This window comes from Spermophilus citellus, assembly GCF_964194105.1.
Source record: "Spermophilus citellus genome assembly, chromosome: 6".
Taxonomy (NCBI): Eukaryota; Metazoa; Chordata; class Mammalia; order Rodentia; family Sciuridae; genus Spermophilus; species Spermophilus citellus.
The window spans coordinates 38,530,568-38,544,870 of NC_138187.1; the positions used below are offsets into that span (position 1 = coordinate 38,530,568).

At 45.0% G+C, this 14,303-nt stretch overlaps 1 protein-coding gene and 1 long non-coding RNA gene across 3 annotated transcripts in view; one reads left to right on the forward strand and one right to left on the reverse strand.

Moving 5' to 3' along the window:
* The window catches only part of LOC308652360, a 33,433-nt gene extending 19,734 nt beyond the window's left edge, over positions 1-13,699 (reverse strand). The window contains exons 1-2 of one of the 2 annotated variants that reach the window (XR_014022773.1): positions 13,665-13,699; positions 3,249-3,415 (exon numbers count right to left, since the gene is read on the reverse strand). This is a non-coding gene — a long non-coding RNA (uncharacterized lncRNA). The remainder of the gene's footprint in view (positions 1-3,248; positions 3,416-13,664) is intronic. The other variant, XR_014022772.1, reaches the window with a different exon arrangement.
* Positions 5,593-7,479, forward strand: LOC308652263 (speedy protein E4A-like; the record flags this gene model as incomplete). The annotated part of the gene is made up of 3 exons (XM_081300037.1): positions 5,593-5,762; positions 6,513-6,681; positions 7,420-7,479. The coding sequence occupies exons 1-3, from the start codon at positions 5,689-5,691 to the stop codon at positions 7,477-7,479; spliced, it is 303 nt and encodes a 100-aa protein (XP_081156163.1). The 5' UTR covers positions 5,593-5,688.
* Positions 13,700-14,303: the final 604 nt, after the last annotated feature.

The window sequence follows — 14,303 nt, forward strand, 5'->3', positions numbered from 1 at the left end:
AAGGATACACTTTTATTGTACTGTTGGTCAGCTTTTCATTGCTGTTACACAAATCCCCGACAAGCACAATTTAGTCGAGGAAAACTTTATTTGGGGTTCACGATTTCAGAGGACTTAGTCCATGGTCTCCTGAGCCCATGACTCTGGGCCCACGTGAGGCACCATGGCAGTAGGGCCTGGTGCTCAGTACATGGCAGCCAGGAAGCAGGGAGAGTGGGCTAAGGCGACAGGGAAAAAATATCAAACCCAAAGGCAGGTGACCCCAGTGACCTATTTTCTCTAGCCACACCTCATCTGCCTACACCTAACACTGAGTACAATAGTCCTTTCAAATTATTAATTCACTGATTAGATTGCAGCTCTCACAATCTACCTGTGAACATTGTTCACCTGAGCTCATTGTTAATGAGCTTTTGGGGGACATCTCATATTCAAGCCATAAGAGACATTGAAATACAGCACTCCAAATCTCTGTTCTACTTTGACCTTGGGCACTTAAGCAGTGAAAGTCTTTAGTCATCCTCAACACTACACTTTTAACTGTTGCCAGAATAGAAAGAAAAGATAAAACCTATTTACTCACTCTATAAGGTTTCTACGACAATGTGGGTTTGTCATAAGGAAATTGATGTGCCCTAAAACTAACAATGTGACTTATTTCCTCCATGGTCTAAGACCTGAAGATCTCAGGACTTTAAAGAATTCTCAGAAAAACAACTCTCCAAATTCCTGAACAATCACCTGGCCAAATTGGTAGACAAGAGTGGCAAATTCTAAGTGCAAAGATATTCATGCACACAGGATAATTCTACTATATATTTTAAGATTAAAATACATTCTCACAAAAATACCAAAATGATAAACCATGTATAGAATAACTGCCTCTAATCCAGAAGGGTTTTTAGAAGAAAATTAAAATGTAGGGCTGGGGCTGTAGCTCAGTGGCAGAGCACTTGCTTGCCTAGCATGTGTGAGGCACAGATCCTCAACACCACATTAAAAAAAAATAAAATAACATAACAAAGGCATTTGTCCATCTTCACTAACAAAAGAATTTTTTTAAGTATTAAAATGTAGAATAAGATGAACAAACACACTGATAAGGACATGCTCTAAAGATAGGACAAAAATCGAGCCCACATAGCCCAGCAAAGATGTGGAGAATCTGTAACTCCCTTCACATCACTGGTGGGAGTGGAAAATGGTGGAAAACAGTTTGTTGGCTCCTTGACCAAGTAAACACAGACTCCCCGTATGAACCAGCAATTCCATTCAGTGTATATTCCCAAAGAACTGAAATCAAGTACCCCAACAAGGATCCATACACACATGCTCACAGCTGCGTGATTCACCATAGCCAAAGAGGGAAAACCACTCCAATGTCTATCAGTAGATGAATGGGCAAACAAAATGGGTTTTATCCTTATGAAGGAATATTATCAGTTAAAGAAGGAATGAAATGCTGGATGTGCTGATGTATAGATGTAAATATACAGCCATTGTGCATTCATTGTCTGTCAGTCACAAATTCACCCTCTTTTCTTGCTCTGTGATCATGGACCTGGTCCTTGTAAATCTCACTCCTTTGTCATCCTAACTGGTAAACCTTGTCTGGAGGGGATTCTGGGAGAGAGATGGAGCTTGATTTCACACTTAGTCCCCTCTTTTGTTAGACAAGGAAACTGTACTCAGAAAGTTGTCCCAGTCGTATAGCAATAAGTGACAACTGGAGATAAAGCATGGGTCTCCTGCTGGTGCCCCCAAATTCACCTGCTCTGTAGTTTTTTCCCAATTCGGCCCCTGTCCACTCCCTCACAGATGAGAGCATACAGCTGGAAACCCTCATTTTGCAGAGCCTGGTTTTCTTTTCCATTCTAAGTGGATTATTTCAGTATTTTGCCACAAAAGACTGACCAATACATTAGGTTATGCCATGGAAACATCTCAGACATCTCAGTGACTTCAAACGAGAAAGGTATTGTCCTGCACACTGTATGTCCTCAGTGGATGTGCAGGCAGCCTGTCATTGGGTCCTGGAGGCACACAGGCTGGTGAAATGGCCGCCATCTCCAAGCTAGGTAGTGGTTACACCAGAGAGAAAAGAGGGCTTTCTGTGCATCTCATATTAGAAACACTCTGCACTAAAGCTAAGAAAGATGTTATTGACTCTATAGCTGGGAAATATAGACTGCTAGAGCACAGAGAGGGGTGGAGCATACTTGGTGGAGAGTTTGGGATTTCCCCCTATATGCTAGCCCATGCCTTTATAAATACAATCATGTCAGTCCTTGAATTTCCCTTGAATTTACCATGATCTAAAACATTAACACAGGGGCTGGGGTTGTGGCTCAGCGGTAGAGCACTTGCCTCGCACGTGCGGGGCCCTGGGTTGGATCTTCAGCACCACATACAAAAATAAACAAGTGAAATAAGGGTGTTGTGTCCAACTACAACTAAAAAATAAATATTAAATAAATAAATAAATAAAATATTAACACAGACTTGAATAAAACTGTCATCATTTTGTAGATAACCACATCCATCCATGTAGTCTGATACCGTGTGCCCTGCCATGGAAATATTACTTACCCAGTACTTTTTTTTTTTGGGGGGGGGGCCAGGGATGGAATCCAGGGGCACTTGGCCACTGAGCCACATTCCCATCCCTTTTTTATATTTTTTTTAGAGACAGGATATTGCTCAGTTGTGAGGGCCTCATTTGAGATGATCCATGGACTCCCAGAAAGTGTTGACACTCTGCAAAGACTGTGAACATGCATAGAATTTTCTATGATTTTATATCTTCATAAGGACTCTTTGAGTCAAGGATACCTAAATGCAATGTGTGTATTCCCAGGGCAGATTTCAGAAAACAGTGGCCAGTGGCATGTAGCCAATTAGATTTGCTAAACTGAGTGTTTCCATTTAACTTTTTCAAGTGATAATTCAGTGTGCATGGGTTCTTTTGTACATACTGAGCTCCTTCTTGGGAGGTCATGTCATTTCTGCCCTCCCCCTTCTTCCTTGCCATACTCCTTAATCTCCCACTGCACTGAGCTCTGAAATGGAAATGCCCAGAGGTTGGGTATCTAACATGTGTTGTGTTGACAATGGAGAGAAGAACCCGGGTCTAGACAGAAGTGAAAAAGGGGTCAGAGACCCATAGGTTAGTTTGGCAAAGTGGACAGAGTTTGGATCAGTCACAACAGAGACCATCTCCTCTAGAACTCTAGGACAGGTGCACATACCAGTCTGACAGTTGCAGGTGTTTTCCTTCAAACTAGTGGCCAGGTTGGAATGAGTGATGACATCAGAGGCTTCCAACCTTCCTGATTGGAAGGGACAGACTCTGTGAACCACTGGCAGTGCAGTGGGCAACAGTTTGTCCTCAGAACTGTTCCTCACCTGATTTCTCCTGCTTGGAGAAGAGCAAACACAGTCTTATTCAACCAAATTCTGGAAGAAGGCTTTGCCTTAGTAAGAACCTAGGTTTTGTAGAAGGAAGACAGAGTATGGGAGAACTTATGGCGGATCAACAAATCTCCCAGTCTGGGCAATCGCCTTCCCAGCGGAGCACCTCAGAATCCCACCTGGAAGTGGTGGTAGATGATGAGGTCCCAGGTCCATCAGGTGAGGGAGCTAGAGTGAGAACTGATTTGACATGATGACTGGTAAGGAGGAAGGAAGGGGTAGAGAAGCCAGGAAAGGTAGACTAAGGAGCCCACTTTTGAAGTTTGAAGTTCCTTGCCATGGGACAAGGAAGTCCACATGGATGGAAAATCTGTAGAGAAAGGAGTTGGGTTAGAAGATGAGATATAAGCATAGGAAGTAGGTAGAGGAGATGTAAAAAGGGTCACTCCACCCATGGAAGAAAGTGTCCATAATGAGGAAGAGTTTTGAGGAACAGGGAGAAGGGACACTGGTAAGGAGAATCAGGGGCACATTTTTATCAGCAAAGGGGAGAGGTTGAACAATAGCTCAGAAGAAGGTAACAGTTGAAGGTCTGGAGTGGGAGGTGAACTGGGATCAGATGATGAAAGGATGAATTCCAAATTCAGGAGCTTGACTCTGCTTCCTTTACTCAGCTCTGTGGGTAAAACCCTGCCTCCCATGTCGGTCCTCGAGGAAGAGAGAGTGGACCTCAGAATCTGAGGGAGACTCGGAGGATTATCCCCCGGGGATTTTTGATTCTGCACCCTGGGTAGAATCTGGTCTCCTGCCTGAGACCACTGGCATAAAGAGAAAGAGAGAGTCCTCCACTGAATCTGAGGATGAGCTGGAGGATCTGGAAAGTGAGCTAAATCACCCCTGGGATGTGGAGTCACTGTGTGACCACAAAATAAAACTCAAAAAACGGCGCATGGACTTGGTGCAACCAGAGCACCATGAGGTTTTCAACAGGCTTCTAGGTAGGGAGACACCCAGGTAGCGCCCTCCAATCCTGCTCTTTACACAAAGAGGGAACTTATAGCCACTGCACTTTTCCAAAGAGACCTGCTATCCCTGAGATCCCCATTCCTGGAGGACTCAGGACCCATGTACCCTGTGAAACTCTTAGATGATGGATGATTACATTACACCTGAAAAATGACCCTGCTTAGGATCACAGAGCTTGGTTCCAATTGTCCTCACTGATTGCAGACATTGTGGCTGTAATACATTTCATCCTCCCTGAGAGGTGGTTAACAGGACCATGTTCACACTGTTGTAACTATCAAATGAGAAATGACCTAATAACTCTGGTTCTAAGGTTATAAGGGGGGATGATGGGCCCCTACAGTTTAAGAGAAGCTCTTACTCATACAGATACCTTTCTGTTACACAAACCCTCACTCAGTTGTTTCCCTGGTGGGGAGTCTCAGGTCCAAGCAACTTTCCCAGGAATGTTCCTGATCTCTTCCTATCCACCTCTATTGGGCAACAATACAATCCCACACCTTCTCCAAGGGAGGTCCTGTTCTCCTCTCTGCTCTCTATCTCCCATTGAAGCCTCTCCTGGTTCCCAACTAACATCAGTGTTCTGCTCACAGAGGATCCTGTTGTCAAAAGATTCCTGGCCTGGGACAAGAACCTGAGGGTGTCTGACAAGGTGAGGTTGTTTTCCACTGGGCAGTGTTCCTGATCCAGCACAGCCTGGATGAGGAGGGATTTCTAGCCCCATGGTCCTTCCCTCTGTCTCCACATAGAGCCAACAAAATGTGCCAATCCTGGCTCCTTTGTGGCTTGTCACATCTCCCTTCAGGACCTAGTAGTTTCCTGCAGAGAGGATGGGTGGACCTTGCTTTTTCTTGGGGTGCTTTGGGCTTCAAGCCCAAGTCCACAGTCTTGCATGGCTACCCCCTTTTGCTTGTTGTCACCTGAGGTTCTGGGCTCCTCTCCTCTTTGCTCTCCTTGGGACCCCCCATTCTCCAGCTTACCCAAGACCCTCCTCACCCAGCTCACCTACATGCCTTTCCTCAAAAGGTCCCCTCAGAGCTGATCCTACAGTACACACTAAGCCTCCTCTTCCCCCGACTGCTCAGACTGTCACAGGTCCTTCCCCAAATCAGCAGGTCTCCTTACTTGGCGACCTTCTCTTAGGGGCACTCTTCACCCCAGACTCCCATTCCTCTGTCCCCTCTTTCCTCCTCTTCCAGGATGTGACCTCTCTCTGTGTTCTTCCTCTCTCTCCATCAGTACCTCCTGTCTATGGTCATAGCTTATTTTAGCCGAGCTGGCCTCTTCTCCTGGCAGTACCAGAGAATCCACTTCTTTCTGGCCCTGTGAGTATTTGGTCTCCTTCATCAATCAGGACTCACTACCTGGGAGGGTAGGAGGGGAGCAGAGGGGCACTAACCTTTCTTTGACTTTTAGCCTCTTTGTCCTGTTTGCTCCGTGTACACGAGATCACAGCACTGTAGTATAGTTTGTTTTTCTTTTCCACACTTCCCTAGTCAAAGCAAACACACATGCTCCCTAAAGGCCAGTTGTTAAAGATTCAAGGAAACCAAGGAAACACAAAGCCCACCTGAGAGGAGTGGAGGAAAGCATGGGCACCTCCTATCCCTGGCAGAGACTGGAGGTGCAGCCACATCTGACTGCTCTTCCTTCCTGTATCTATACCAACATTGCTCTGTTTTCTGCCTCTGGATTTCCAAGACAGATGCCCAATTCCCAGCCTGACACAGGTCCAGTATAGGGTGGTCCCCTCTGGTTCTTCATACAGGAGTCTTCTCACATTTGTGGCTCTTTCTACACACCCCCTGAAAATTCTTCCAAGATGGGTCCAACCACCCCTTAGGCCTCTCCCACAACTGTGTTGCTCAATGCTTTCTAGAAAAAGGCTGGAGTCCTTCAGAAGGTGTGTGTCTGGCAGAGTCCTCTGGACCAAGGTGTGGTCCTCCATAACACTTAATAGGGCTGGTGCAGTCCTGTCTGAAGATGGTCCTCTGGGAGTCCATTTGGGAAGCTGACTCCAAGGGCAGGTCCTTCTTGGTTGTGCCTCTAAAGAGCAACCTGGTTTCTTTCCCCAGCTACCTGGCTAATGACATGGAAGAGGACAACCAGGCTCCTAAACAAGAGATCTTTCGTTTCCTCTATGGGAAGAGCTACGCCCAGCGTCCCCTGTTCCACAAACTGCGCTATCAGTTCATCTGCTCTATGGGCTGGAACACTCGGGTTTCCAAGGAGGAGTGTGAGGAGGTGAGTGGTGCTGTGTGTGCTTGTGGGGGGAGAGGGATGGGCTGACTGGAGAGACAGGAAGGTGGGTGGCTGCAGGTGGGCTCTGGGGAGGAGAAAGCTCAGGAGGGAGAGAAGGACTTCCTGTGCAGTCCTCAGTTTTGCATTTATCCATGTTACTAAGTATTCTTGATGGATCCAAGCAGAAATATTCCTAATGTTAAACCAGTATTCTACTCAAATCAGGGACAATGATAAAGCTTGTCTCTTGATAAAATCAACTTTTCAAATTTGATGGGAAGAGACACCAAAAGGATTCTATCTGTCAAAGCATCTTTATAAATGCTTAATTTAGTTATCTGATACAGGAAAATATACTCGATTTTTATTGAAAAAAAAATCTGAAAAAATGTGTCCTACATTTTATATAACATGATTCTGATGTGTCGTCCATGTGAGTAATAGCTGAAATAATGTTGTGATATCCATATATAGCTACTTCATTTGTCACCAGGCTAAATAAATCTAATAATTACACCTTGCTATGTCACCTCCTTTGTAGCTGACAGAACTTAGTTATTAGAATCAAGCCTCTCATCATTGTAGTTTTAGATATTTGCAGACTGTTGAATCACGGTGACTAGAAAGTCCAAATCAAGGTGAAGTAATTTTAAGGAGTGGAAAAATAAATTAACCATATCTTCAAAACCCTCAATATCCTGTAAAGTCATCAGCTTTGGTGGGGGCTCTTTTCCTTTCCAGATTCAAGCTTATAATCCGGAGCTCTGGGTGTGGGGCCGAGATCGCGCCCTCATGGCCTAGAAGTCCTGGAACTATGGAGGCCTGAGGGGAGGGACAAAACTCTGCATCCCTGGCTTGATGACAGAGTCAGTGATTGTCTATTCAGGATGCTCGAGGACCTAGCTTCTTGATCCACTCCTGTCCACCTCCACCCACCGCCACCCTCTGTAGATGGTGAAACAGTCCGAATCTCCAAGTCAGCTTCATGGTCTCAAACCACAACCATTCAGATGACCCCCTAGAGGTATGCTGGGTGCTCTGAGGCTGCTCAGCCAGACCTGAGAGAGAACAGTTTATTACACAGGATGTGTAAAAATCCTTAACCCACAGCAATTGTGCCCACATTCAGCTTTGATGAATGGTTGATCTTGGTCTAAAGTTAATATCCTTTAGCCATGAATCTCTCTCTCCCTCTGTAAATTCTCTTTTTAACCTCTCCTTTTAATTCATCTTGGGTCACATATCCCTTAAGGATACCAAGCATGGAGATGATTTCTTTATAGGATTGTCACAGTTTTAGTAAATACAATAAATGTTATTTATTTTGAACTATATTTATTTTCAAGAGTCTTAAGATAGATATTGTTTGGAAAATTGTTTTTCCTTATTAGTTTTATGATGAGTGTTATAATAGGTTTATGTACATAAACATTTCTTTGGAATTTTTAATCTTTTACTATTTTATCTACTAATTTTATATCTCAGTGCTATTTCCCCATAGTCTTATAAAGTTTTTATTTGATGTTCCATCATCATTATTGTGAATATTGTTATTTAACTTGCGTTGACATGTTTTTCTGTCATTTTAAAGTATGTATTGTAAAGACCACATGTGCTATGTGCTTTTGTTTTGTACTATGTGCTTTGGAAGAGCATAGCACAGTGCATTGTGTGGAAACTGAATAAAGTTGAAAATCTTCTTACATTAACGATGCATATGATCATGTCATTCTGCATTGTTTGGTTTTTGTCAAATGAAACTGTGGTTTAACAGGGTTGTTGTTAATTGACCAAATTTCTTACCTGTGGAGGAAAACACCTCAATTATTTTTCATCTTGGAAAACAAGAGAGAAGGTTGCAGAACTTTCTAACTAGAGACTGGAAGCAGGAAACACAGGGAGGACATTGAGAGAGACAACACAGGAAGAGTGAAAGAAAATTCTGGGAGAGCTGTATAACAATCTTAAATGCAAAATCAAAGAGAGGCATCTCAACAGGAGATGCCTTCATGGTAATGGTCCAAGGAGGGGGACACACAGGGAATGGTAGACTTTGCTACTGGAGTCACAGTTTGAGTCTTTTCCAGAACCTGTTTTCTAGTTTTACATAACAGAAGGAAACCCAAAGGGTCTTGTTGAAATAGAAACTGGTGAAGGGAAATGAAGGTACTAGGGCAAGTTGTGAGAAGAATGAGATGATAGGAAGAGCTCGAGCTGGTAAATAGATAGGCACAGAGAGGAAAGGGCTAACAGAGTAGGCACTGAATGACTGCAGACAAGCATCTTGGGAGATGGGAGCTTCAGAGAATACGGGAGCAGCTGTGGAAAGAAGCAGGTGAAGCAAAGTATCAGTCAGAAGGAAAACAAAGCTAAAGAGAGGTGGCAACAGAGCCAGTGATGAGATGTGGTACGGGGTTGGAGAGGCAAATGGAGATGATGTGAAGAGGCTGGAAAGTACCTACATGCAATGAGCTTAAGGCTGGTTGAATGAGGAAAAGAGGAATGGTGGTTGGGTGAGTGGAGCAACTGAAGAGGTAAAATTCCAGGAAGGAAGAAGTCATTAAAGACAGAGACTGTGCAATACAATTCTGATGCTTATCAATTGCATGGAGCTCACTGACACAGGTTGAGGGCCCCCTCTATGCTGCCCTGTCTTCAGAAACCAGCTGTAAGCTCTGGGATTCCCAGACCACTCGCACTTCTAATCAATGGTGCATAATTGGGGATTCCCATGATCCTATTTTGTATAACTCTCTATAACATCTCACTGAGGTTAGGAGAGCATAAATCCTACATTTACTGTTTTATCTTGTCAAAAAGGACACAAATTGGCACCAGCTAAAAGAGGCACATGGCTGGAGATGAGCTTCCCAGGTTGGTCGTATACATCCAATGACCTACTGTATAATTCTCTATAGTATATCACTGAGGCTAGGAGAGCACAATCCTATAATTACTGATTTGTCATGTAAAAAAGGACACAAATTGGGACCAGCTAACAGAAAAGGCACATGGCTGGAGGTCTAGGAGGGTCTGAATGAAAGCCATCATGTCCTTAGGATGCAGCATCTTCAGAGGACATGGATGTATATGACCTACCTAGGAAGCTGACCTTGGTTTCAGTGTCCTGAGTTCTTACAGGAATTTCACTAAGCATTTGGTAGGAGTGGGATGAGCAGAGCAATAAATCAGACTCAGGTCCTGCCCTGTGGGTACTTACTATAGAGTGGAGGTGAGTGTCCAGGAAAGAAGACAAGGAAAGGGGTGTGGATAGAGACTGGGGAAATCATGACATGAACTACACAGCGTGAGGGTGGCACCAGGCAGCGTCAGGGTCTCCAGACTGGTTTTGTGTTCCTGATCACTGTGTGAGAGGTGCCCTTCAGAAGTCACTGCCAGGAAACTCTCTTGATGAAAGGCCTGTCTTGGGTAATGCTGGGCAGGCAGGCACCGGACTCCAACTTTTGGACCCACCAAAAGGCTGTCTTTCTGGACCCACCTAAGTCAGCCTTCCTATTCTCACTGTAAGACCGATTTCCTGGCCACTCCAGAAGTCAGCATGCAGAGCTCACCGGAAATCCATGTTCCAGGGCTCACGGCAGGTACCAAGGCAAGTACTAGAACTCTATTTCCCAATTGATAAAGACCTCCAGACTCATTGAATGCATGAAATTTCCTAATGTAAATACTATCCTATAGTCTTATCATGTGTTCATATTGGGGGATATTGCATGAATGGTACATTGAACCTGTGTGTACCATTCTCACAAGTTTCCTTGCACCTGTAAGTATTTTGAAATAAAAAAGTAAAATATTCCAACCAAGCATTTATCTTGACTGAAATTCCCCCAGCCTGGAGAGCATTGTTTAATTCCCATTTTATGCATCTTTGGGAAAGACTGGTCTTATCTATGGCAGATCAGTGGATTCCTAGCAGTAGGGGCTGGGTTGTTCCTTTTTGAAAAAGTCGCAGGAATATCTCATCATTATTTTGGCAATAATTAAATGTTAAGTTAAATTTCCCCCCAATTATCAAAACATTGACATAAATGAATGCTTTGGTCGTAAATATTAAAGATAACAAGTTGATTTTCAAAACAAAATGAAAATTATATTTCCTGATTTTGAAACACTGAGATAGAGCTTGGCAGGTAGCAGTGACAGATAAGCTGTCTTTCATTCAGTCCCCCTTCTCCCTTTTAGTACTACCACCCCTATTTTATTTTTCCTGCTTTCCAGTTGGTGTGGCGTATGATTAGTTTAGGCAAAAAGATACAGGAGAGCAAAGAATCTGAATAATCATAGGAGAGAACTTGAGTGTATGAGATTAGCTGAAGTGACAGTGTCCTTGGGTGGCCTGATGGACTCTTGTGTCATTCCCGTTGCATCTTTCTGATCTTTAAACATTTTGTCCCTATAAACTGCTGCCACTGGTTTTCTTCCTTCCTCTGTGTCTTCTGATGTCCTGTGGCATCATTTTCTCCTTATAGAAAATTGTGGTTTCCTGATTCTTTGCTCTTTTAATTTTCTCATCTTATCTACTTTGTATAAGTTATTATAACATCAAACCCTTTGCCCTCCTACTTTTCTGCTTTTAATCATTCTTAACACGGTTTTGAATTTCTCCACATTCTCTTTCTCTAAGAAAGCCAGCTGTTCCTGTGACCCGCAACTACAGCTGTCCTCTCCCCAGCTCTGCTCAGCCTCCACTGCAGCTCTGTATGTTCTTCGGTTCCAGAAGCCTGGGTGCTCCGAGTCTGCCATATTCTTGTCTTAATTGCTCCTGTGTTCTCTTCTCTGGGAGTCACATTCCTTCTGTCATCACAATGCATTTCCAAAGCGACTCCCTTGATGCCGGGTTTCTGTTCTCACGACTAAAAGGCTCAGGGGTCACTCCAGTTGAACTGGGCTGACTGGGCCACACAAAATAACCACACAAGAGACACCAATACCTTTTTGTTTGGGATCGCTGTGATGGCTCCTCTGACCTTAAGGGTCCGCAGGAAGAGAGAGAGCAAGAGCACCGAATAGAAGCTATCCAAATGAGGCAAGGGGTCAGGTTTCAGGGGGCTGAGTCTATCTTCATGATGTCCACTGTCAGCAGGTTGACTGACACCTGGGTAGGCCACACCCAAGGGCACAGTAAGAGAAGGGGACACACACAAGGCACTTCCATGGAAGATTCTATCCTAAACTGGGCAAGGGGTTATATTATAAAGGAACAGGTGAGCGTAGCTTCACCCGTGGGGCTGTAGCAAGACACACCCATGCACGAGACACCGATCCTTGCACCCAAGAAGGGTGGGGAAAGCTCTGCCACATTGCTGTGACTGAGCGCCTCAGCACCCAGCCGGGGAGTGTGACCCAGTCACCTGCAAGGTTGGTCTCCCACACTTTGATTTATTTTCCTTCTCAGCTTTCCGTGGCCTCCAGCCCTCTCACTTTCTCAGCTGGTCCATATCTTCATCCTGGGAGTGGTGTGAGCTTTCCCCCTTCCCAGTGACCTCCCCTCTCTTCAGCTGGACTCACTGAGGCTTCTCTCTGCCCCTGGGCTTATACCACAGCCTTCTCCAGGATTTCCAAATGCTCCCACCCTGACCCTGTAGCCTGGCCATCTGTTTTCTTGCCTGATCTGGGACTGGTAAATACATACACCGCATGCATCAGTTTCTTGGGTTACCCATTTTCATTCAGTTCTTCTTCAAGGTGCTCATATGTCCTCTTCTACCCATGTCTGCCATCCTGAGTGGACCTAGAGCTACTTCACTACCTGTGATTCCTATGTGTCTCATAAACAGGATCTGTTTCCAAGCTGCCCTCACCAGACCATCTCTCCTCTTCATTTTCTAGCCATTTCAGTGTCTGCAGAGCCTACACTCCATGCTGCTCTTCAGCTATCACCTTCATCCTGCTTCTGATTGCTGCCCATCTCCTGGAGCTCTGTCTTAGTACATTATTGTTGCAATAAAGAAATGTATGAGGCTTCATATTTTATTTAGAATAGACATTTATTTACTTACTTTTGAACTGCCAAGGATTGAATCCAGGGCTACATGCATGCTAGCAATTCATGTACTACTGAGCTATACCCCCAGCCCCCATAAAAATTATTGGATTGATAGTTCTGGAAGTCTAAGAGCAAGGTGCTGGGTTACTGGCAGCCTCCTGCTCCATAATGACATCACAGTGTGGAACAGAAGTAAAAAGGGATCAGGCCAAGTGCAAAAGGAGTCATATGCATGGTGTAGACTCCCTAAATAACAACCTGTTCTCATACCTCAGCATTTGAGACCTGCATTAATGCCTTCTGAGGTGAGTGTCCCCATGATCTAATTACTTTCCATTTGGCACCACATATAAAAGGTTCCACCACCTCAATACTGCCACACTGGGGAACAAGTTTAGGCACTTGGACCACTGGGAGGCACATATCTAGTTTCAGTAAGCTGTCTTCCTTTGTTCCATTTCCTGTGACTCCTTGGCTTGGATCAATTTGCTATCTGCATTACCCAGTATTTGAAGATTTATGGGTAACAGGGAGAGGCTATAATTTAGAGTGGGGCACTGGGACCAACACTGAATTTATGATAACAAGCCAATTCCAATTGGGGAGAGCCAGCCACACTAGAAATGTCACCACATGATGAGGGGAGGGTGTGAAACTTTGGGCTACATATCAGCCAGTGCTCCAGGAAGCAGAGGAAGGCTAGAGATTGGGTTCTACTGCAAGACAACTGAAACCCCATGCCTCCCTAATGAATTCCAGTAAAAACTCAGGCCACTGAAACCAAGGTGAGCTTCCCTGGTTGGTGACGCACTGAGCACATCAATGTCCTGGGAAGACGATGCATCCTGAGGACACAAATGCTTTCACTCGGGCCCCTCCCACACCTCATGCCATGTGTCTCTTTTGGGGCTGGTCCCAAATACTGTCCTAACCTTGGGGATCCCCGTGAATAGGAAGCTTCCAAGCAAACTCCACTCACCTCCTCCCCAGCAGGTTCTCCACACCTTGTCCTCTCTTCTCAACATCCTCCATCCTCTGGTGAGTCAAGGTCTCTGCACCTCAAAGAGTGTTTCCCCTCTGTGACCACAGATCCAGTGACATCCTTGGGAAAAACAGAATGAGCGTCAATGGTGGACTTTGGTTGCTTCTGCCCAACATGGATTCAAGGGTCCAGTTTGCTGTCCCAGCTGAAATAAATTTAAAAGGAGGGAAATATATATGGAAAGTCCATGTTTAGGAATTTAGATTCCTGAGAGGCCATCCCAGAGACAGCCCAGCTCTCTGGCCAGATAGGGAGCGTTCAATCCACAGAGAAGGAGGGGACATGGGGTCAGCAGTGTCCCTGAGCAGAAAGGACAGAATATCCAAGGCAACTAGAGGTCACAGTGCAGAGAACTAGAGAGAGGCGAGTTTCAGAAGGGAAGGGGCACAGCAGAACTCCCCACCACAGTGTCTTAGGCTGGGGCAACTGTGTGCTGTTGACTTCCAACCAGAGCACACAGGCAGTGGGAGAGTCTAGGGCAGGGGACCAGTGATAGGTGTTTCCTGGCAGTGATGAGTCAGTGGGTGAGATGTTCCCTGCAGGCCAGCAGGGACTCTCTTGTGTTCAGCATTGGGT